This window comes from Ranitomeya variabilis, chromosome 1, assembly GCF_051348905.1.
Source record: "Ranitomeya variabilis isolate aRanVar5 chromosome 1, aRanVar5.hap1, whole genome shotgun sequence".
Classification (NCBI taxonomy): Eukaryota; Metazoa; Chordata; class Amphibia; order Anura; family Dendrobatidae; genus Ranitomeya; species Ranitomeya variabilis.
In genome coordinates this window covers 11,222,751-11,248,255 of record NC_135232.1, presented here as the reverse complement: position 1 = coordinate 11,248,255, position 25,505 = coordinate 11,222,751, and the positions used below count along the sequence as shown (strand labels likewise).

At 47.5% G+C, this 25,505-nt stretch overlaps 1 protein-coding gene across 2 annotated transcripts in view; it reads left to right on the top strand.

The window, feature by feature from the left end:
- The window catches only part of LOC143793522 (uncharacterized), a 73,833-nt gene extending 53,394 nt beyond the window's left edge, over nucleotides 1-20,439 (top strand). For both annotated transcript variants that reach the window (XM_077280565.1, XM_077280564.1), the window contains 4 exons: nucleotides 14,546-14,694; nucleotides 15,012-15,191; nucleotides 17,046-17,169; nucleotides 18,779-20,439. In XM_077280565.1, coding sequence (XP_077136680.1) covers nucleotides 14,546-14,694; nucleotides 15,012-15,191; nucleotides 17,046-17,169; nucleotides 18,779-20,187 — 1,862 coding nt within the window. In that variant the 3' untranslated portion in view covers nucleotides 20,188-20,439. The remainder of the gene's footprint in view (nucleotides 1-14,545; nucleotides 14,695-15,011; nucleotides 15,192-17,045; nucleotides 17,170-18,778) is intronic.
- Nucleotides 20,440-25,505: the final 5,066 nt, after the last annotated feature.

Here is a 25,505-nt window from a genome sequence, read left to right as displayed (position 1 = left end):
TGTTTCAATTGGCACTTTACAGTCTAAGTTTATTCTATCTGTGACCCTGATTTTCTCTTTATCGTCTATTACCGCGGACGCCTATGTCGACTCTGGCGCCGCTTTGAGTCTTATGGATTGGTCCTTTGCCAAAAGCTGTGGGTTTAATTTAGAGCCTCTGGAAGTTCCTATACCTCTGAAGGGTATTGACTCCACGCCATTGGCTAGTAATAAACCACAATACTGGACACAAGTAACTATGCGTATTAATCCGGATCACCAGGAGATTATTCGCTTCCTTGTGTTGTATAATCTACATGATGTGTTGGTGCTTGGATTGCCATGGCTGCAATCTCATAACCCAGTCCTCGACTGGAAAGCAATGTCTGTGTTAAGCTGGGGATGTCAGGGGACTCATGGGGACGTACCTTTGGTTTCCATTTCGTCATCTATTCCCTCTGAGATTCCGGAATTTTTATCTGATTATCGTGACGTTTTTGAGGAGCCTAAACTTGGTTCACTACCTCCGCACAGAGATTGCGATTGTACTATAGATCTGATTCCGGGCAGTAAGTTTCCAAATGGTCGTTTATTTAATCTATCTGTGCCTGAACATGCTGCTATGCGGGAATATATTAAGGAGTCCTTGGAAAGGGGACATATTCGTCCTTCGTCATCTCCCTTAGGAGCCGGTTTTTTCTTTGTATCTAAAAAAGACGGCTCTTTGAGGCCGTGTATTGATTACCGGCTTTTGAATAAAATCACGGTTAAATATCAGTATCCTTTGCCACTGCTTACTGATTTGTTTGCTCGAATAAAGGGGGCCAAGTGGTTCTCTAAGATTGATCTTCGTGGGGCGTATAATTTAGTGCGAATTAAGCAGGGGGATGAGTGGAAAACCGCATTTAATACGCCTGAGGGCCATTTTGAGTATTTAGTAATGCCTTTTGGTCTTTCAAATGCCCCTTCAGTCTTTCAGTCTTTTATGCATGACATTTTCCGTGAATATTTGGATAAATTTATGATTGTGTATCTGGATGATATTTTGATTTTTTCGGATGACTGGGACTCTCATGTCCAACAGGTCAGGAGGGTTTTTCAGGTTTTGCGCTCTAATTCCTTGTGTGTAAAGGGTTCTAAGTGTGTTTTTGGGGTTCAAAAGATTTCGTTTTTGGGGTACATTTTTCCCCCTCTTCCATTGAGATGGACCCTGTCAAGGTTCAGGCTATTTGTGATTGGACGCAACCCTCTTCTCTTAAGAGCCTTCAGAAGTTTTTGGGCTTTGCTAATTTTTATCGTCGATTTATAACTGGTTTTTCTGATGTTGCTAAGCCGTTGACTGATTTGACTAAGAAGGGTGCTGATGTTGCTGATTGGTCCCCTGCTGCTGTGGAGGCCTTTCGGGAGCTTAAGCGCCGCTTTTCTTCCGCCCCTGTATTGCGTCAGCCTGATGTTACTCTTCCTTTTCAGGTTGAGGTCGACGCTTCAGAAATCGGAGCTGGGGCGGTTTTGTCGCAGAAAAGTTCCGACTGCTCCGTGATGAGACCTTGCGCGTTCTTTTCTCGTAAATTTTCGCCCGCGGAGCGAAATTATGATATTGGTAATCGGGAGCTTTTGGCTATGAAGTGGGCTTTTGAGGAGTGGCGTCATTGGCTTGAGGGGGCTAGACATCAGGTGGTGGTATTGACCGACCACAAGAATTTGATTTATCTTGAGTCTGCCAGGCGCCTGAATCCTAGACAGGCGCGCTGGTCGTTATTTTTCTCTCGGTTTAATTTTGTGGTTTCTTACCTACCGGGTTCTAAAAATGTGAAGGCGGATGCCCTTTCTAGGAGTTTTGAGCCTGATTCCCCTGGTAATTCTGAACCTACAGGTATCCTTAAGGATGGAGTGATATTATCTGCTGTTTCCCCAGACTTGCGACGGGTCTTGCAGGAGTTTCAGGCGGATAGACCTGATCGTTGCCCGCCTGGTAGACTGTTTGTTCCGGATGATTGGACCAGTAGAGTCATCTCGGAGGTCCATTCTTCTGCGTTAGCTGGTCATCCTGGAATCTTTGGTACCAGGGATTTGGTGGCTAGGTCCTTCTGGTGGCCTTCCCTGTCGCGAGATGTGCGAGGTTTTGTGCAGTCTTGTGATGTTTGTGCTCGGGCCAAGCCTTGTTGTTCTCGGGCTAGTGGATTGTTGTTATCTTTGCCTATTCCGAAGAGGCCTTGGACTCACATCTCCATGGATTTTATTTCTGATCTCCCTGTTTCTCAGAAGATGTCTGTCATCTGGGTGGTGTGTGACCGTTTCTCTAAGATGGTCCATTTGGTCCCCTTGCCTAAATTGCCTTCCTCATCCGAGCTGGTTCCTCTGTTTTTTCAAAATGTGGTTCGCTTGCATGGTATTCCGGAGAATATCGTTTCTGACAGGGGAACTCAATTCGTGTCTAGATTTTGGCGAGCATTCTGTGCTAGGATGGGCATTGATTTGTCTTTTTCGTCTGCTTTCCATCCTCAGACTAATGGCCAGACCGAGCGAACTAATCAGACCTTGGAGACTTATTTGAGGTGTTTTGTGTCTGCGGATCAGGATGATTGGGTTGCCTTTTTGCCCTTGGCGGAGTTTGCCCTCAATAATCGGGCTAGTTCTGCCACCTTGGTTTCTCCTTTCTTCTGTAATTCGGGGTTTCATCCTCGTTTCTCTTCCGGTCAGGTCTTCGGATTGTCCTGGAGTGGATGCTGTGGTGGAGAGGTTGCATCAGATTTGGGGGCATGTGGTGGACAATTTGAAGTTGTCCCAGGAGAAGACTCAGCAGTTTGCCAACCGCCGTCGTCGTGTTGGTCCTCGTCTTTGTGTTGGGGACTTGGTGTGGTTGTCTTCTCGTTTTGTCCCTATGAGGGTTTCTTCTCCTAAGTTTAAGCCTCGGTTCATCGGCCCGTACAAGATATTGGAGATTCTTAACCCTGTGTCCTTTCGTTTGGACCTCCCTGCATCTTTTTCTATTCATAATGTCTTCCATCGGTCATTGTTGCGCAGGTATGAGGTACCGGTTGTGCCTTCCGTTGAGCCTCCTGCTCCGGTGTTGGTTGAGGGTGAGTTGGAGTACGTTGTCGAGAAGATCTTGGACTCCCGTGTTTCCAGACGGAGACTTCAGTATCTGGTCAAGTGGAAGGGCTACGGTCAGGAGGATAATTCTTGGGTGACAGCCTCTGATGTTCATGCCTCCGATTTGGTCCGTGCCTTTCATAGGGCTCATCCTGATCGTCCTGGTGGTTCTGGTGAGGGTTCGGTGCCCCCTCCTTGAGGGGGGGGTACTGTTGTGAATTTGGTTTCTGGGCTCCCCCGGTGGTCACTGGTGGTACTGAACTTGTGTGCTTCATCTCCTCTGTTCACCTGTTTCCATCAGGATGTGGGAGTTTTCTATTTAACCTTGCTCCTCAGTCATTTCTATGCCGGCCAACAATGTTACCAGAAGCCTTTCTGTTGCATGTTCCTGCTCCTAGACTACTATCAGCTAAGTTGGACTTTTAGTCCTAAGTTTGTTTTGCATTTTTGTTCCAGTTCTCTGTGATTGAATATTTCTGAGGCTGGAAGCTCTTGTGAGCTGAAATTGCCACTCTGGTGTCATGAGTTGATATTAGAGTCTTAAAGTAATTTCAGGATGGTGTTTTGAAAGGGTTTTCAGCTGACTGTGTAGTTCCCTTTTCTGTCTTCCTACTATCTAGTAAGCGGACCTCAATTTGCTAAACCTATTTTCATACTTCGTATGTCAATTTCCTCTGAAATCACCGACAATATATGTGGGGGCTACTGTCTGCCTTTTGGGGAAAATTTCTCTAGAGGTAAGTCAGGTCTGTATTTTCCTCTGCTAGGGTCAGTCAGTCCTCCGGCTGGCGCTGGGCGTCTAGGGATAAAACGTAGGCACGCTACCCGGCCACTGTTAGTTGTGCGGTAGGTTTAGCTCACAGTCAGCTCGAGTTCCCATCTTCCAAGAGCTAGTTCTTTTGTATGCTTTACTACGTTCTCTTGCCATTGAGAACCGCGACAATAATGGCCATTGGCCATACATGATGCTCCACACTGTATAACGGCCACACATGATGCTCCTTACTGTATAATGGCCACACACAGTTCTCTTCTCCATACTGTATAGTGACCCCCCTCCTGTATGCATGGCTCATATTCCCCCCCCCCCCGTATGCATGGCTCATATTCCACCTCCCCCCTGTATGCATGGCCCATCATTCCCCCCCCCCCCCCCTATGCATGGTTGATGGCTCATCATATTCCCCTGTATCATGCATGGCTCATAATTCCCCCCCCCCCGTATGCATGGCTGATGGATCATAATTCCCCCCCCCTGTATGCATGGCTGATGGCTCATATTCCCCTGTATGCATGGCTCATAATTCCCCCCCCTGTATGCATGGCTGATGGCTCATATTCCCCTGTATGCATGGCTCATAATTCCCCCCCCTGTATGCATGGCTGATGGCTCTTAATTCCCCCCCCCCTGTATGCATGGCTGATGGCTCTTAATTCCCCCCCCCCTGTTTGCATGGCTGATGGCTCTTAATTCCCCCCCCCCCTGTATGCATGGCTCATAGCTCTTAATTCCCCCCCCCCTGTATGCATGGCTCATACTCCCCGGTATGCATGGCTCATCTCTCCACCCCCTCCCCCGCTCCTTCTCCCATCTTGCATGGCTCGGGCGGCTTACCTAACTCCTTCATCCCCCCGCCCCTCATACTCACCTGTCAGCTGTCCCACACGCTGCGCCGACATCCTCCCTCTGGCTCTGTCCCGCCGCAGCGCCTTCTTCGCTGCACAGTGTGAGATAAGCGGCGCCCCCTGCAGGCCGGCGCTGATAACGCTTCTCCTCCCGCCGCTGCAGGGAATATCATGTTACCACTGTCACCAGTAACGCGCCCTGCTACACCGCCTCCTGCTCGTCCGGATTATCGAATATTCCGGATTATCGGACTGCAATAACAGCAGACCTAGAAAGTTATTTAACCCCTCCTGAGCTGACAGCACACTCGGGCCTCCCGGGAAAGCCATGACGTCACCTCGGCGGCGGCCGCTCACCTGCAGGTCCTGCACGGAAATCTCCATGGTGGTCAGGTAGAAGTACAGCACGCCGCCGCTCTGGCCCCGCCGACCGTCACTCACGGAGAACACGTTGGCGAAGGGCAGGCCCCGCACCGGCTCGTGGCTGGAGAGAGTGGCCAGAACGCCCCAGTCACACTTGTGCGAGTTCTTCCTGAGTGAGCGGTCATGTGGTATCACGTGACCGCTCACTCAGGACGCGCTATAGATGCTGAGAGCCGGCATCGCTGGAGCAGGGTGACGGTGAGTATCTTCTTCAAGGAGGGTGGGTGGGACTCGGGGGCGGGGCGGGGCGGTCGCGTTTGTGACCCGTCACCCGGGACTAAAAAAAAAAAAAAAACTTGCTCAGGTGCCGCCCCCCGCAATGCCGCCGCCCTAGGCACGTGCCCTCGAGTGCCTAGTGGCAAATACGGCCCTGCTCCTATCTCCAGGCTAGCCGAACACAGACTGCCTGCAGAGCTCTGTTATTTCAACCTAAGCCTGTAACTTCCCCATCATGTGATTTATCACATGATCATGACTTCACTGCAGGTCCTCAAGCACATGCAGGTCCTGCAGGGAAAGGAGTACGGTGAGCACCCTCCCACCCGCACTGCAGGTGCTCACATAATACCGGCCCATTGAACTTTGTACATGGCCTCTCACACTAGTGTTCTGGAAACCGAAAAACATTCCGGTTTCACATCACTGACCGCTGCATGCGCAGTGACATGTACCTCCCTTCCCCCACAAAGCCAGTGACTGTCACAATGTGCATGGAAGAGAATGGCTTACCATTCGATTCAATGCAGTAGGACCAAGAAAGGAAAATCCAAATGAGAGATAAGAAAGTAATAATAATAAGGCACAGATGGAAAAGTAAATAAAACACCTTTATTGCAACAATTGGCGAGAAGGTGGCACTAGCAATAGGAAAGTGTGCCTGCACATACAAATGTAAAATCCGATCAAAATGCGTTAAGATCAGAAAATTGTACACCACTCAAAACACACACTGTACCAGACAAAATGCTCAAAAAGCTGTGGTTAGGTGGATGTGGAACTATATATGAAAGTCATGGCACCTGCAAAGCTTGCGACCTTTGTCCAATACTGATAAAAATCAATGCACTGTGATGTGCAGAGCAGTGTATGGAAGCAAGGCTCAACGGGTGGTGAGTAGCAGCAAATAGGTAAGGATATGCTGTGTAGAATGCTAGCAGGTGTGTAGGCTGCAGTGACACAGGAGGCAGAACAAGGGTTAACAGGTTCTTTATGTATAAGAACAGTAATGGTACAAGCAGGCGGGTAAGGATTGTGATTGGAGGATAGGGGGAAAGTCATGCAATAGAATGTAACAGGATAACTTATCAGTCCTTGTGCGCTGGAAGAAGGCGGCTGGAAGATTCCACGGCGGCGCCTCAGGCGGCGCGAGATGTCTTCGGTCCCGCAGATGAGCGATGCATTTTCTCCTTGCGACGACGAATCCTTCGGATTTTTTGGCACACGATCTCCTGATCAGTGCACACGGTGAGGCAGAGGTGATGGTCGGCGGCACAAAAGAGGAAGCAGAGAGTTCAGTGAGCAAGGCCGCAGTAGGAGCACACAGTCCAGCGGACACGGGCACGGATGGGTCTAAGCGGTGCCTCCTCGGTAGTGAGCGGAGCGAAGGTCTGTACTTTATCCTGGTCACTACTCGGTGAGGAAGTCTCTCTGGGCTGAGGGTAGGAAGCATCAGCAGTCTGGCTAGCTGGGGATATAGGAACAGCTAGCGGGCGTGGGTCCGTGAAGAGGGAGTTAATCGTCTTACTACTCACAAGCTCGGTCCCCACCAAGTGTTGTCTTCCCGCTCAAACTGCTATTTAAGTCTGACCTGCCCCCATCAGTCAGGTGCCCTGTACTGCTCCGGTCAGCAATCTTTTCCCCCTGCAACACTGGTGGCAGCCCCGACGGTTCCGGCCTAGATACGCAGGAGAGACCATCAACTTGGTTCTCCTCCCTAGACTCCCCCGCTCTTTTTTCTCACCAATCCACTGGCAAGACTCTTCGAGAAGTGTATGGCAGTTTTCTCTTCCTCTGTGCGAATTGTTGCCAGACGTTGTTATTATTATTATTTATTGTTATAGCGCCCTTTATTCCAAGGCGCTTTACATGTGAGGAGGGGTATACATAATAAAAACAAGTACAATAATCTTAAACAATACAAGTCATAACTGGTACAGGAGGAGAGAGGACCCTGCCCGCGAAGGCTCACAATCTACAAGGGATGGGTGAGGATACAGTAGGTGAGGATAGAGCTGGTCATGCAGCGGTTTGGTTGATCGGTGGTTACTGCAGGTTGTAGGCTTGTCGGAAGAGGTGGGTCTTCAGCCTCTTTTTGAAGGTTTCGATGGTAGGCGAGAGTCTGATGTGTTGTGGTAGAGGGTTCCAGAGTAGGGGTGATACGCGAGAGGAATCTTGTATACGATTGTGGGAAGAGGAGATAAGAGGGGAGTAGAGAAGGAGATCTTGTGAGGATTGGAGGTTGCGTGTAGGTAAGTACCGGGAGACGAGGTCACAGATGTATGGAGGAGACAGGTTGTGGATGGCTTTGTACGTCATGGTTAGGGTTTTGTAGTGGAGTCTCTGGGCAATGGGGAGCCAGTGAAGGGATTGACAGAGGGGAGAGGCCGGGGAATAGCGGGGGGACAGGTGGATTAGTCGGGCAGCAGAGTTTAGAATAGATTGGAGGGGTACCAGAGTGTTAGAGGGGAGGCCACAGAGCAGGAGGTTGCAGTAGTCAAGGCGAGAGATAATGAGGGCATGGACTAGGGTTTTTGCAGATTCTTGGTTGAGGAATGTACGGATTCGTGAAATATTTTTGAGTTGAAGTCGGCAGGAAGTGGAAAGGGCTTGGATATGTGGTTTGAAGGAGAGATCAGCGTCAAGGATTACCCCGAGGCAGCGAGCTTGTGGGACTGGGGAGAGTGGGCAGCCATGTATGTTGTTCTCTTGGTCATAGTGTTTGGGGGGCTAGCCAGCTGTTGGTCGCTTAGAGCCTCTTAGTTTAGAAGAAGTAGTGGAGCCCTCTTGTGGGGCCGAATCCTGCTGTGAGGGAAGAGCCATGGGGGAGCTTGCATCCTCTGGTTCTAACCTCTCGGAGCTTAATCCTTCACCGCCTTCTTCGTCCTCTGCTGCTACCGGCATATGGACCATTTCAGGAGCCTCGGGCTCTTCTTCTACTCGAACAGGGTTCTTAGACAAGTATGGTTGGAGCATGTTCCGATGAAGAATTCGAGTGGGGGCATATTCTCTTCCCTCAGGTTGAACTTCGTAAACAGGTCCCTCTGAGCTAACTCTTCTCTTCACCCGATATGGGTCTTTCTCCCAACGACTTTCCAGCTTGTCTCAAGGGCGCTTCTCCCATACTAAGACATGGTCTCCAACTTGAAACTCTGTGGCTCCAGACGAGGTCCTCTCTGCATGTTCTAGTTACTGTAACCTGGTCAGGACCAACTGGTGTAATGTCTGCAGGATGTGTCGATGTTCTCGAACCTAGGAGGACACCCCTGTCCATAGGTAGTCCTCTTCTGGGTCCAACGCTAACTCTGTGATTCCTTTTCCATCTCAGCTTAATATCCCGTGGTTCTGTGTATTCAATTATTGTATACCCACACCAGTTCCGAGACGTATTCTGGCCACCGGGCCTTCCGATCTTTGACTAGACTCCTTAACATCTGGATCAGTGTATAGTTGAATCGTTCACATGCACCATTACCTTGAGGGTGGTACGATGTGGTGCAGGATTTGTCAATCCGGTACAGATGGTGCAATTCATCCATTTCTTTTCCCAAGAAACAAGCTCCCTGATCGGAGTGATTTCTCTTCGGACACCCATAGGGTTGAATGAAGTTCTTACATATTGCATAGGCAGCGGACTCTGCAGTCTGATCCCATGTCAGAGTCACCACGGCAAACTTTTTAAAACAATCCTCCATTACCAGGCAATATTCGTAGCCTTGATGGGCCAGGCCGATGGTCAGATAGTCTATTGTCAGGAGTTCCAGAGGAGCGGAGGTTATAATGGACTGAACGGGAGCCTTCTGTTCTGGCGGCTTAGCCAGCTCACATGTTCGGCACTTTCTACAGGCCTCGCCCACTTTTGCCTTTAACTGAGGATGGAAGATGAACCGTTGTAGCCATTGGAAGGTCTTCTCTGGACTGAAGTGGGCTCCTTGCTCGTGTTCAGCTACAGCAATTTAAGATAGTGACGATGTTGGAACGAGGACTTGCCAGGTCACATTCGGCTCGGTCTGCAGTTGCGCTTTTTGATATAGTAAGCCGTTCTTCATTCGTAGTTGTTCCCACTGTTGTGGGATCCGCAACACCTTCGACACCCCTTCAACACCCCTTTTTCCGACGAGCTCGGTAGTCTCTGAGAAGCCATACATCGTCTTAGTAAAGCCAGTTCATCATCTTCCTGTTGAGCTGAACCCACTCATCTTGAGTTTGTCCCAGTATGTCGTCTTGGGCTGGTGTATGTATCTGTCCCTGCATTGCCACCACCGTCCTGGTGGACCTCCAAAATCTAGGGACCTTTTCATCCTCTAGCTTTTCATATCTGTCCCGCTCGGGTCAGGTACTCTTCCTCCGGGACAGGGCATCGGCGTGGGTATTTTCTGCCCCCCTCCTGTAGGCGATTTTATAATAGAATTTCGCCATCCTGGCTACTCACTGCTGTTCCAAGGCCCCCAGTCTCGCATTCTCCAGGTGCGCAAGTGGGTTGTTCTAGGTCCGCACCAGCACTTCAGAGCCAGACATATATTCAGCGAATCTCTCCTTCATAGCCCACACCAACGCTAACAGCTCCAACTTGAAAAAACTGTAGTTGTCTGGATTGCATTTGGAATCATGAAGGGACCGACTGGTGTAAGCGATCACCCTCTCTCTTCTGCCCTGCATCTGCAACAACACAGCCCCAAGTCCCAGCAGACTCCTGTCAGTGTGGAGAAGGAACGGTTGAGAGAAATCTGCGTAGGCAAGGATGGGAGCTTCGGTGAGTGCCCTTTTGAGATATTGAAAGGCTTCTTCTTGAGGCTCCTGCCAACACATTTTCCAGTTCTTGTCACCGGTGGGTACCTTTTTCAAAAGTTCCTGTAAGGGCTTTGCCCGTCAAGCGAAATTCTTCACAAACCGCCTGTAATAACCAGTCAGTTCCAGGGACATCCGCACATCTTTCACGGTCTCTGGAGTGGACCAGTCTTGGATCACGGCGACCTTCTCTCTGGAGGGTTCCACCCCTTCGGCAGAAACGACATGACCCAGGTACAAATTACAATTCTGGGGCTTCACCTTTAGTCCATGCTTCTGAAGGTGAGCCAACACTTGTTCCTGACGTTGCAGATGTTCCTCACATGAAGCTGCGAAGACTATTATGTCGTCCAGATAGATGAGTGTAGACTCAAAGTTCAAGTCCCCTAGGCACTTCTCCATGAGACGTTGGAAAGTGAACTCGTATAGACCCATGGGAAGAATGAAGGCAGTCTTTGCTCAATCTTAACGGGTGACGAAACGTAACTCTTCCGCGGCGGGTGCACTCCCGTGCAATGTGTCCGACTCTCCGCAGTTGTAACATGTGAAAAGCCTTGGCCAGCGAAGTATTCTGGAGTCATGGCTGGGCTCTGGGCTCACCCTGCCCTCTGAAGGGTTACTGGTAGCTTCCATTTTTCTCTTGATGTCAGCCAGTTGTACTTTCACACTCAGAAGTTCTCTTCTCAGTTCTTCTACCCACTGAGGTTCAGCAATAGCATTTACAGACACCCCCATGCTCTGGACCTTCCCCACCGGGACTGTCACCACCTCCTCTTTTTCACGCATGCGTGCCTCACTCTACTTCAGGGAAAATCATTTGAGGGTTCACCTGTACATGTTCTCGCAGGGCTTGTTTTGTCAGCACGTCTCTCAAGCCTGTCACTAGGAGGACTCGTAGCATTATGTATGTGGGTCCCACTCCCCTGCCGCCTTTCCTAATAATTGCAGTGTGTAGCTCTTGCAAGGCATTCATATATTGGGTCACGGTCTCCCCCTCCTTCTGCATGCTACTAATAAGTTCTGTTCTCAGTTTCCCTACGTCTGTGGAGTCCATGTGGGTCTCAACCAATATCTCTAGCACCTTATTAAAGGTATCCCGGTCTCGTGGGGTCCGTAACATTACTGAATCCCTGGCTTCTCCGTTTAGGGCCATAATGGCCACCTCAGCCTCCAGAGCGGGGGTCATGGGGTGCATTCTCATAATGCCTCTGAGGTGCTCAGTCCAGCTCCAAAGCATAGTGTTGCTCCCTGCGAACTTGGGCAAGTTACTCAGCATGTCCCCCAAGGAAAGGCAAGTCCTGGGGCCACCCCCAACTGCTTGGTCTGCCGCCTGCATGCTATTGGACTGCATCCTGCCGACTACGCCACTTGTAGGATGCTAGCAGGTGCGTAGGATGCAGTGACACACAGGAGGCAGAACAAGGGTTAAGAGGTTCTTTATATATAAGAAAAGTAATGGTACAAGCAGGGAGGTAAGGAATGTGATTGAAGGATAGAAGGAAAGTCAAATGCAACAGAATGTAACAGGTTAACTTATCAGTCTATGTGCACTGGAGGAAGACGGCTGGAGGATCCCACGGCAGTGCCTCAGGCGGAGCGAGATGTCTCCGATCCGGTCCCATTGATGAGCGAAGCTCTTTCTCCTTGCAATGAAGAATCCTCCGGGTTCTTCAGCATGCGATCTCCTGATCAGTGCACACGGTGAGGCAGAGGTGATAGTTGGCGGCACAGAAGAGGAATCAGAGAGTTCAGTGAGCAAGGCCTCAGTAGGAGCACACAGTCCAGCGGACACTGCCACAGGCATGGGACTAAGCGGTGCCTCCGCGGTGGTGAGCGGAACTACCCGGTGAGGAAGTCTCGCTGGGCCGAGGGTAGGAAGCATTGGCAGTCTGGCTAGCTGGGGATATAGGCACAGCTAGCGGGCGTGGGTCCGTGAAGAGGGAGTTAATCGTTTTACTTCTCCCAAGCTCGGTCCCACCAACTGTCCAGTCTTCCCGCTCAAACTGCTATTTAAGTCTGACCCGACCCCATCAGTCAGGTGCCCTGTATTGCTCCAGTCAGTAATCTCTTCCCCCTGCAACACTGGTGACAGCCCCGACGGTTCCGGCCTAAATACGCAGGAGAGACCATCAACTTGGTTCTCCTCCCTACAGCTGACACAACAAGTAACTGTGCATGCGATACAGTGGGGTGTCATAAAAGCCAACCAAGGAATAAAGTAGAGTATACTGGAAGGGCTATAAATTCATATAGGATAACTCAGGTGCTAAAAATGCAAACATGATGGAAATATGAGTAATATACAGCGCTCTTGTAAAAAAGGAAGGCTGATGTTACCTGATTGGTAGAAGGATATGTGCGCTCACGCTTTGTCATCACTAATGCTCACAATTGTGAGTTGAAGCCATTGGTCGGCTGATAGTGGTATCCCTTCACATAGATTCCTCAGGTGCTTTTCACTTCAGGAATAAAGATGTTATATGGCCAGAGTTGTAGTTATTTCTAATCTCAGCTGTTGCATAGGGAAAATGAACCAATGCAGAGGAGGCTGCCAGGGTAACGGTGGTCTTTATTGACTTCTATAGGAGATAAACATTCCAGCACTCAGAGAATCGGCATGTGTCCACTATTCATTATCCTGTGACTATGAAATAAATGTCCGTGTTGTGAATCCTCCTATAATCCATGTGGTGACGGCTCAGAGAACCTGATCCTCTCACTGCTCAGTGACTGCGGTTCTGGATCTCACGTTATACAGTTAGGTCCATATATATTTGGACAGAGACAACATTTTTGTAATTTTGGTTACAGACATTACCACAATGAATTTTAAACAAAACAATTCAGATGCAGTTGAAGTTCAGACTTTCAGCTTTCATTTGAGGGTATCCACATTAAAATTGGATGAAGGGTTTAGGAGTTTCAGCTCCTTAACATGTGCCACCCTGTTTTTAAAGGGACCAAAAGTAATTGGACAATTGACTCCAAGGCTATTTCATGGACAGTTGTGGGCAATCCCTTCGTTATGTCATTCTGAATTAAGCAGATAAAAGGCCTGGAGTTGATTTGAGGTGTGGTGCTTGCATTTGGAAAGTTTTGCTGTGAAGTAAACATGCGGTAAAGGAGCTCTCCATGCAGGTGAAACAAGCCATCCTTAAGCTGCGAAAACAGAAAAAACCCATCCAAGAAATTGCTACAATATTAGGAGTGGCAAAATCTACAGTTTGGTACATCCTGAGAAAGAAAGAAAGCACTGGTGAACTCATCAATGCAAAAAGACCTGGGCGCCCCCGGAAGACAACAGTGGTGGATGATCGCAGAATAATCTCCATGGTGAAGAGAAACTTCTTCACAACCGCCAACCAAGTGAACAACACTCTCCAGGAGGTCGGCGTATCAATATCCAAATCTACCATAAAGAGAAGACTGCATGAAAGTAAATACAGAGGGTTCACTGCACGGTGCAAGCCACTCATAAGCATCAAGAAGAAAAAGGACTTTGCTAAAAAACATCAAAAAAAGCCGCACAGTTCTGGAAGAACATTCTTTGGACAGATGAAACCATGATCAACCTCTACCAGAATGGTGGAAAGAGAAAAGTATGGGGAAGGCGCGGTACAGCTCATGATCCAAAGCATACCACATCATCTGTAAAACCCGGCGGAGGCAGTGTGATGGCTTGGGCATGCATGGCTGCCAGTGGCACTGGGTCACTAGTGTTTATTGATGATGTGACACAGGAATGAATTCTGAGGTCTTCAGAGCCGCCATACTGTGTGCTCAGATCCAGCCAAATGCAGTCAAACTGATTGGTCGTCATTTCATACTACAGATGGACAACGACCCAAAACATAAAGACAAAGCAACCCAGGAGTTTATTAAAGCAAAGAAGTGGAATATTCTTGAATGGCCAAGTCAGTCACCTGATCTCAACCCAACTGAGCAGCATTTCACTTGTTAAAGACTAAACTTCAGACAGAAAGGCCACAAACAACCAGCAACTGAAAACCACCGCAGTGAAGGCCTGGAGAGCATCAAAAAGGAGGAAACACAGCGTCTGGTGATGTCCATGAGGTCAAGACTTCAGGTTGTCATTGCCAACAAAGGGTTTTCAACCAAGTACTAGAAATGAACATTTTATTTAAAATTATTGAATCTGTCCAATTACTTTTGGTCCCTTTAAAAACAGGGAGACACATGTTAAGGAGCTGAAACTCCTAAACCCTTCATCCAATTTTAATGTGGATTCCCTCAAATGAAAGCTGAAAGTCTGAACTTCAACTGCATCTGAATTGTTTTGTTTAAAATTCATTGTGGTAATGTCTATGACCAAAATTAGATAAATGTTGTCTCTGTCCAAATATATATGGACCTAACTGTATCATCCCCTTTGATTTCCATCTTCTCCTTCATCATGAAGACGCCGGCAGGACGAGATCCCTCCAGCTGATCCAGTGCTCATCCCTCCTTCTCTTGAATAACCCCCCAAGGATGGACGAGGACAGGGATGAGACCACCAGAAGATTATTCCACTTGGCCCTGGAGATCATCTCCCTGCTGAGCGGAGAGGTAACTCCTCTACATTTCTATCAGCTTTATTGTGTTCTGTGACAAGTCCGACATCGGGAGGAGGAAATCCAGAATAGAGAGAAGGATTCTTTCCTGTAAGAGCAGTGATTGTGTGGAGCTCTCTGCCCGGAGGAGTTGTCATGGGGATTCCCTATAAGAGCTGTAGAGGGGCCGGGATGTCTGTCCGGAGGGGAATAATATTCCCGGTTATGGCCCCAGATTACTGGAGACGGTTATTGATCCCGGGATTTCTACTGATTGTCAGATCTGGAGTCGGGAAGGAATTCTTCTCCCTAAGTGTCTCTCTCCATACACAGGATTACACAATAGTGAGGAAGACACCGGGGGACGGTGTGACTCCCATCATCCATCTCCAGGAGTCAGGAGGGCGGAGCCCGGGCCCCATCACAGCGCCTCCCCCGCACTCCCTGCTACATGAGAGGAACAAGAAGATCCTGGAGCTCAGCAACAAGATGATTGAGCTGCTGAGCGGAGAGGTGACTGCTGGGACATTATACAGCACTGGAGGATTCTGGGTGATGAGCGGAGAGGTGACTGCTGGGACATTATACAGCACTGGAGGATTCTGGGTGATGAGGGGAGAGGTGACTGCTGGGACATTATACAGGACTGGAGGATTCTGGGTGATGAACGGAGAGGTGACTGCTGGGACATTATACAGCACTGGAGGATTCTGGGTGATGAGCGGAGAGGTGACTGCTGGGAGATTATACAGGATGGGAGGATTCTGGGTGATGAGCGGAGAAGTGACTGCTGGGACATTATACAGGATGGCACTGGAGGATTCTGGGTGATGAGCGGAGAGGTGACTGCTGGGACATTATACAGCACTGGAGGATTCTGGGTGATAAACGAAGAGGTGACAGCTTGGACATTATACAGGATGGCACCTGAGGATTCTGGGTGATGACCGGAGAGGTGACTGCTGGGACATTATACAGGATACACTGGAGGATTCTGGGTGATGACCGGAGAGGTGACTGCTGGGACATTATACAGGATACACTGGGGGATTCTGGGGGATGAGCAGAGAGGTGACTGCTGGGACATTATACAGGACGGCACTGGAGGATTCTGGGTGATAACCGGAGAGGTGACTGCTGGGACATTGTACAGCACTGGAGGATTCTGGGTGATGAGCAGAGAGGTGGCTGCTGGGACATTATACAGGACTGCACTGGAGGATTCTGGGTGATAACCGGAGAGGTGACTGCTGGGACATTATACAGGATGGCACTGGAGGATTCTGGGTGATGACCGGAGAGGTGACTGCTGGGACATTATACAGGATGGCACTGGGGGATTCTGGGGGATGAGCAGAGAGGTGACTGCTGGGACATTATACATGACAGCACTTGAGGATTCTGGGTGATGATCGGAGAGGTGACTGCTGGGACATTATACAGGATACACTGGGGGATTCTGGGGGATGAGCAGAGAGGTGACTGCTGGGACATTATACAGGATGGCACTGGAGGATTCTGGGTGATGAGCAGAGAGGTGACTGCTGGGACATTATACAGGACTGCACTGGAGGATTCTGGGTGATAACCGGAGAGGTGACTGCTGGGACATTATACAGGATGGCACTGGAGGATTCTGGGTGATAACCGGAGAGGTGACTGCTGGGACATTGTACAGCACTAGAGGATTCTGGGTGATGAGCAGAGAGGTGGCTGCTGGGACATTATACAGGACTGCACTGGAGGATTCTGGGTGATAACCGGAGAGGTGACTGCTGGGACATTATACAGGATGGCACTGGAGGATTCTGGGTGATAACCGGAGAGGTGACTGCTGGGACATTATACAGGATGGCACTGGAGGATTCTCTGTGATGATCGGAGAGGTGACTGCTGGGACATTATACAGGATGGCACTGGAGGATTCTGGGTGATGAGCGGAGAGGTGACTGCCGGGACATTATACAGGATACACTGGGGGATTCTGGGGGATGAGCAGAGAGGTGACTGCTGGGACATTATACAGGATGGCACTGGAGGATTCTCTGTGATGATCGGAGAGGTGACTGCTGGGACATTATACAGGATGGCACTGGAGGATTCTGGGTGATAACCGGAGAGGTGACTGCTGGGACATTATACAGGATGGCACTGGGGGATTCTCTGTGATGATCGGAGAGGTGACTGCTGGGACATTATACAGGATGGCACTGGAGGATTCTGGGTAATGAGCGGAGAGGTGACTGCTGGAACATTATACAGGACGGCACTGAAGGATTTTGGGTGATAACCGGAGAGGTGACTGCTGGGACATTATACAGGACAGCACTGGAGGATTCTGGGTGATGACGGTGTGGTTGTTGTCAGGTTCCTATAAGGTGTCAGGACGTCGCTGTCTATCTCTCCATGGAGGAGTGGGAGTATCTAGAAGGACACCAGGATCGGTACCAGGACGTGATGATGGAGGAGCACCGGCCTCTTACACCACGAGGTGAGAAATGATTGTCTGCCCATTACTGCGAACACTGGTGGATGTTTTGGAGACCTGATATCTCGTGCAGTGCGTACAATGTAGGAGAACCCTAATTTTGTCTTTTTATTTGCACCCTTTTTTGTTAGATATGTCAGATGTTTTTCTTGTAGACCTTTGAGTCTTTCTACTGAGGAGAATGGGGGTATCTTAAACTGATGTACACATTAAACAGCTGGGATAGACCCCTGTCTCCCCAGACTGCTCCATACACATAAATTCCTGGCTCGGCCCACCTCTGTTGTCTACGAGAGACACTCTTCGAATGAGCTACCTATTTTACCTCTGTGATCAAAATGTCATAAACCCTCATCTCTCCTTGTGTGGTGGTCTCAAATGATCGGAGCAGTGGAAGATTCATTTCTAGTTTTCTCTGATTAAAAAATCCCTGGGCTGCATTGGAATTTAAAAAGGTGCATGGACTTGGAAGTGGGCACAAAATCAAATGCACAATGTGGGACATATAGAAGTTGGTCAGTATAAACTCCAGTTAGTACAAGAATACACAGGTGCCATAGAAATGTCTATATACAACCGTTATGCAGCTGCACGCTGGGATTAATGATCGCCGCTGTAACCACAGAGTTCAGTGTTCGGCTTGTTCCATAGACAATAGTGCCGAGGCCGCTAATGTATCCCTCCATTGCAAGCAGGGTGCAGTGGCAGAATCCCATTATCGGGGTTCTAAAGTCTCCATCAAAGGGTCACTTAATTTTTTTAGGGTGTATGACCCTTTACTGGTTTTTAAGAAATCTTCAGTCTGGCTTCAAAAAATGAATTAATGTATACATTTTCATTAAAGCCACTTTTTTAGTTGTTGGTAGGAATATTTTTTACTCCAAGCAAAGTCAGAAGGCATCTGACAAGAGACTGGAAACCTTTTACTGGTTATTTATTATGGTTATGACAACCACCACGCTGGTCTATTTTGCTTCATACTTAAATCTCGTGTCATGTCCGTGAACCCAGCCAGAGATGTGTGCTTTGTCTTGCGTCACATTTTCTTGGGTTACTGTGGCCATGATTGGATTGTTGGCAGAGGACAGTCTTGATTATGAGTGACTTGTGCTTTTGAGTTTTACAATGTAAAGGTTTATGCAACTAAAGTGGAGCGGGGCACGGATCAGAATCACAGATTTTGTAATTGATACAATTTAAACTGTCAATACTTTATAAGGCTTGCTCAGTCGAGCGCTCCTGTGTTCTTTATTATGCAGCTGCCAACTGACACGTTGGCCAGTGTCTTATCTTTGGGACAAGAATGCAATCTGCAATTTGAAATTGGATGTGCTCGATTGTCAGCGGTCGACTGGTGCCCCCATAGAAATTAGACCATCCTTGTGGCTGGATTTGGTTGACATTAGTCTAATGTGTATGAGGGTTAAGTTGGGATTGGATTAGAAAGGAATAGTGTGTACCTCTTCTGAATTGTTCACTTCTGTCTTAGTCTGAAAAAACTGCACCTCCAAAATTTTGTAAAAACTGCCTGTGTTTTTCTCAATCTTTGAAAAATGTTATATCTACTTTTCTTTATAAAGAAACTTACAAAATCCATTTCTAATCAAAACAGAAAATCACAATAAGAATTTGGAAGGAAACTTCATTTTCTTGCTAAATTATAAAAAAGATGAAGATATCAAGCAACATTCTTCAGAAGAAAATCTTGTCACCCCTGATGTAAATTCTAAACTTCACAGTGCAGATCGGACATATTATCTCCCTAATCATGAGAATCTTTCTAATGACCAATCTGAGAGTGATGATGCTTTAAAAACAGGTCATAAAGGAGGGAAAAGATTTCAATGTGGTCAATGTGGAAAGCATTTTACAACAAGTTCAAGTCTACATGCACACAGAAGAATTCACACAGGGGAGAAGCCGTACTCCTGTTCTGAATGTTGGAAGTGTTTTACAGATAAATCAAGTCTTGTTGTTCATGAGAGATTTCACAAAGGAGAGAAGCCATTTTCATGTTCTTTTTGTGAGAAGTCTTTCATAGATAAATCAACACTTGTTAGACATCGAAGAATTCACACAGGGGAGAAACCATATTCCTGTTCTGAATGTGGGAAATGTTTTAGAGATAAATCAAGTCTTGTTGTTCATGAAAGATTTCATAAGGGCGAGAAGCCATATTCATGTTCATTATGTGGGAAGTCATTTATAGATAAATCAGGTCTTGTCAGACATCAGAAAATTCACACAGGGGAGAAGCCATATTCATGTTCAGAATGTGGGCAATGTTTTAGGCAGCAATCACATTTTGTTAAACATCAAAGAACTCACATGAAAAAGAGGCCATTTTCAAGTTCACTATTTGGTAAATGCTTTACAGATACATTAAGTCTTGATGGTCATGAAAAAAGTCACAGGGGAGAGAAAGCATTTTCATCTTTACTACATGAGAATTGCTCTAAACATGAATCAAATCCTTTCAGACATTTGCAAAGTCACACAGGAGATAAAAAGTATCCATGCTCAGAATGTGGGAAATGTTTTACACATGAATCAGGTCAGGCTAAACATCAGAAAAATCACACAAGAAAGAAGCCATATTCATGTTCAGAATGTGGGAAGAGCTTTACAGGAAAATCGCATCTTATAACACATCTAAGAATTCACACAGGAGAGAAGCCATTTTTATGTTCAGAATGTGGAAAATGTTTTTCATATCAATCCGTTTATGTTCAACATCAGAAAATTCATACAGGCGAGAAGCCATACTCCTGTTCAGAATGTGGAAAATGTTTTGCACATAAATCAGGTCTTGTTAAACATCAGAGAAGTCACACAGGGGAGAAGCCATACTCATGTTTAGAATGTGGAAAATATTTTTCAGAGCAATCAAATCTTACTAGACATCAGAGAATTCACACAGGAGAGAAGCCATATTCATGTTCAGAATGCGGGAAATGTTTTACATATAAATCAGATAGTGTTAAACATGAGAAGACTCACACAGGCAAAAAGAAGTCATAATGTGCAGAATATGAGAAAAGTTTTACAGATAAATATTATCTTATTAAACATCAATTGCTTCGTACAAGAGAGAATATGTTTTCATGTTCAGAATGTGGGAAATGTTTAACATGACACAGATTTAGAAAAACATCAGAAAATTGACATAAGCCGTATTTATATTCAGAATGTGGGAATTGTTTTTGAGATAAGTGACATCTTGCTCAGTGGTGGTCGGGTTAAATTAAGAAGATTAAAATACTTTTTTCTGGCTGTGTCTTTATTTTATTTTTTAACCCTTTCACTACTCTAGGATTAATAATGGATAGTCATCTTATTGACACCTCTCCATTATTAACCAGGCTTAATGTCACCTTACAATAGCAAGGTGACATTAACCCCTTATTACCCCATATCCCACCACTACAGGGAAGTGGGAAGAGAGGGGCTAAGTGCCGGAATTGGCGCATCTTACAGATGCGTCATTTCTGAGGCGGCTGTGGGCTGGTATTTGTAGCCGGGGGGGGGGGCAACATCCATGGCCCCTTTCTAGGCTATGAATATCAGCCCGCAGCTGTCTGCGTAGCCTTTCTTGCTATAAAATTTGAGGGGGACCCAACGTCATTTTTTTGGGAGGGTCCCACTATCTTTATAGCCAGTAAATGATACGCAGACAGCTGCGGGCTGATATTCATAGCCTAGAGAGGGGCCATGGGTATTACCCCCTTCCCAGGCTACAAATATTGGCCCCCGGCTTTCCTCTGGCACAGAAAATTGCGCGGGAGCCCACACCATTTTTTACCGTTTTTTTTTTTTTTTTTTTAAATTAAACGTTCATTCATAAACATCGGCCTTGCTATTACAGATCTACTAGATGGTAGCCCGATTCCAACGCATCAGGTATTCTAAAATATGTATGTAGTTTATTTACGAAGTGGTGTTTAAATCCCGCTGCAATATCGCTGATTGGTCGCGGCCGGCCAGGTGCGAGCAATCAGCGAAGCGTGGTTTAAATCCCACGCCAATTCGCGGCCGGACTGCACCTGTCGCCAGCCGCCCACAACCAATCAGCGACACGGGATTTCCATTACAAACAGACCCTTGGACGATTATATATATACTAGATGGTGGCTCGATTCTAACGCATTCGGTATTCTAGAATATGTATGTATGTATGTATGTAGGTCGCGCTGTGAGTGGGGGTTTAATTCCGCCCAATATCACAGATTGGTCGCGGCCAGCAGTGTAGTATATAGCACAGCCACGTAGTATATAGCAGCCACATAGTATATAGCATTGCCACGTAGTATATAGCACAGTGATGTAGTATATAGCACAGCCCACGCAGTATATACAGTTGTGGCCAAAAGTATTGACACCCCTGCAATTCTGTCAGATAATACTCAGTTTCTTCCTGAAAATGATTGCAATCACAAATTCTTTGGTATTATTATCTTCATTTAATTTGTCTTAAATGAAAAAACACAAAAGAGAATGAAGCAAAAAGCAAAACATTGAAAATTTCACACAAAACTCCAAAAATGGGCCAGACAAAAGTATTGGCACCCTCAGCCTAATACTTGGTTGCACAACCTTTAGCCAAAATAACTGTGACCAACCGCTTCCGGTAACCATCAATGAGTTTCTTACAATGCTCTGCTGGAATTTTAGACCATTCTTCTTTGGCAAACTGCTCCAGGTCCCTGATATTTGAAGGGTGCCATCTCCAAACTGCCATTTTTAGATCTCTCCACAGGTGTTCTATGGGATTCAGGTCTGGACTCATTGCTGGCCACCTTAGAAGTCTCCAGTGCTTTCTCTCAAACCATTTTCTAGTGCTTTTTGAAGTGTGTTTTGGGTCATTGTACTGCTGGAAGACCCATGACCTCTGAGGGAGACCCAGATTTCTCACACTGGGCCCTACATTATGCTGCGAAATTTGTTGGTAGTCTTCAGACTTCATAATGCCATGCACACGGTCAAGCAGTCCAGTGCCAGAGGCAGCAAAGCAACCTCAAAACATCAGGGAACCTCCACCATGTTTGACTGTAGGGACCGTGTTTTCTTTGAATGCCTCTTTTTTTCTCCTGTAAACTCTATGTTGATGCCTTTGCCCAAAAAGCTCTACTTTTGTCTCATCTGACCAGAGAACATTCTTCCAAAACGTTTTAGGCTTCTTCAGGTAAGTTTTGGCAAACTCCAGCCTGGCTTTTTTTATGTCTCAGGGTAATAAGTGGGGTCTTCCTGGGTTTCCTACCATACAGTCCCTTTTCATTCAGACGCCGACGGATAGTATGGGTTGACACTGTTGTACCCTCGTACTGCAGGGCAGCTTGAACTTGTTTGGATGTTAGTCGAGGTTCTTTATCCAACATCCCCACAATCTTGCCTTGAAATCTCTTGTCAATTTTTCTTTTCCGTCCACATCTAGGGAGGTTAGCCACAGTGCCATGGGCTTTAAACTTCTTGATGACACTGCCCAGGGTAGACACAGGAACATTCAGGTCTTTGGAGATGGACTTGTAGCCTTGAGATTGCTCATGCTTCCTCACAATTTGGTTTCTCAAGTCCTCAGACAGTTCTTTGGTCTTCTTTCTTTTCTCCATGCTCAATGTGGTACACAAGGACACAGGACAGAGGTTGAGTCAACTTTAATCCATGTCAACTGGCTGCAAGTGTGATTTAGTTATTGCCAACATCTGTTAGGTGCCACAGGTAAGTTACAGGTGCTGTTAATTACACTAATTAGAGAAGCATCACATGATTTTTTGAACAGTGCCAATACTTTTGTCCACCCCCTTTTTTATGTTTGGTGTGGAATTATATCCAACTAGATTGTGGCCCGATTCTAATGCATCGGGTATTCTAGAACAGAGGTCCCCAACCGCCGGTCCGCGGACCAGGACCGGGCCGTTGGGGTTTTTCAGCCGGTCCGCGGCGCCGCTGACAGCTACCATATATACTCGAGTATAAGCCGAGATTTTCAGCCCAAATTTTTGGGCTGAAAGTGCCCCCTCGGCTTATACTCGAGTCACGGTCGGCGGTGGGGTCGGCGGGTGAGGGGGAGAGGGCGCTGAGGCATACTTACCTAATCCCGGCGATCCTGACGCTCCCCCTGCCCGTCCCACGGTCTCCGGGTGCCCCAGCTCTTCCCCTGAGCGGTCACGTGGGACCGCTCATTAGAGAAATGAATAGGCTGCTCCACCTCCCATAGGGGCGGAGCCGCATAATTCATTTATCTAATCAGCGGTAATGGTGACCGCTGACAGAGGAAGAGGCTGCGGCACCGAAGACCAGCTGTCCGGGGGAAGGAGCGGGACGCCGGGAGCAGGTAAGTATTACATATTCACCTGTCCTCGTTCCACACGCCAGGCGCTGTCTCCATCTTCCCGGCGTCTCTCCTTACTGACTGTGCAGGTCAGAGGGCGCGATGACGCATATAGTGTGCGCGCTGCCCTCTGCCTGATCAGTCAGTGCAGAGAGACGCCGGGAAGATGGCGCCGAGGAGCTGCAAGCAAGAGAGGTGAGTATGTCATTTATTATTTTTATTGCAGCAGCACAGCTATGGGGCAATAATGGACGGTGCAGAGCACTATATGGCACAGCTATGGGGCAATAATGGTGCAGAGCACTGTATGGCACAGCTATGGGGCAACGGTGCAGAGCACTGTATGGCACAGCTATGGGGCAATAATGGTGCAGAGCACTATATGGCACAGCTATGGGGCAATAATGGTGCAGAGCACTATATGGCACAGCTATGGGGCAATAATGGTGCAGAGCACTATATGGCACAGCTATGGGGCAATAATGGTGCAGAGCACTGTATGGCACAGCTATGGGGCAATAATGGTGCAGAGCACTATATGGCACAGCTATGGGGCAATAATGGTGCAGAGCACTGTATGGCACAGCTGTGGGGCAATAATGGTGCAGAGCACTATATGGCACAGCTATGGGGCAATAATGGTGCAGAGCACTATATGGCACAGCTATGGGGCAATAATGGTGCAGAGCACTATATGGCACAGCTATGGGGCAATAATGGTGCAGAGCACTATATGGCACAGCTATGGGGCAATAATGGTGCAGAGCACTGTATGGCACAGCTATGGGGCAATAATGAACGGTGCAGAGCACTATATGGCACAGCTATGGGGCAATTATGAACGGTGCAGAGCACTATATGGCACAGCTATGGGGCAATTATGAACGGTGCAGAGCACTGTATGGCACAGCTATGGGGCAATAATAAACGGTGCAGAGCACTGTATGGCACAGCTATGGGGCAATAATAAATGGTGCAGAGCACTGTATGGCACAGCTATGGGGCAATAATGGTGCAGAGCACTATATGGCACAGCTATGGGGCAATAATAAATGGTGCAGAGCACTGTATGGCACAGCTATGGGGCAATAATGGTGCAGAGCACTGTATGGCACAGCTATGGGGCAATAATGGTACAGAGCACTATATGGCACAGCTATGGGGCAATAATGGTGCAGAGCACCAGGGAAACAAGCATGGTGCTCCCACTCATTCTGAACCTATGGTAAGTTGAATCACATTCTCATTATAAATGTCATAATTATATGATAAGTATGCACTAAGCTCCATCCCTCCATAATCCCACCCCCATATGACCAAAGCCCCGCCCCTGCCCCACCCCCACCGGGCCATGGAAAACTGGTCTTGCTTAAAGCCGGTCCCTGGTGCAAAAAAGGTTGGGGACCTCTGTTCTAGAATATGCATGTCCCCGTAGTATATGGACAATGATGATTCCGACTGTGCCCGTCACTGATTGGTCGAGGCAACCTTTTTGACATCATCGTCGCCATGGCAACCATTATGACATCTACGTCAATACTGTGCCCGTCGGCCTCGACCAATCAGAGACGCGGGATTTCCATTATGACATCATCGTCGCCATGCTATGCCCGTCGCTGATTGGTCGAGGCCCAGGCGGCCTCGACCAATCAGCGAATGAATAAACGAGACAGACAGACAGACAGAAAAACCTTAGACAATTATATATATAGATTTGGCTTTAGGACAATTCTTTTTGTGTTTTTTCATTTAAGACAAATTTAATGAAGATAATAACAAATAATTTGTGTTTGCAATCGTTTTCAGGAAGAAACTGAGTATTATCTGACAGAATTGCAGGGGTGTCAATACTTTTGGCCACAACTGTAGCAGCCACGTAATATATAGCAGCCACGTAATATATAGCAGCCACGTAGTATATAACACAGCCCACGTAGTTTATAACACAGGCCACGTAGTATATAGCACAGCCCACATAGTATATATAACACAGCCCACGTAGTATACAGCA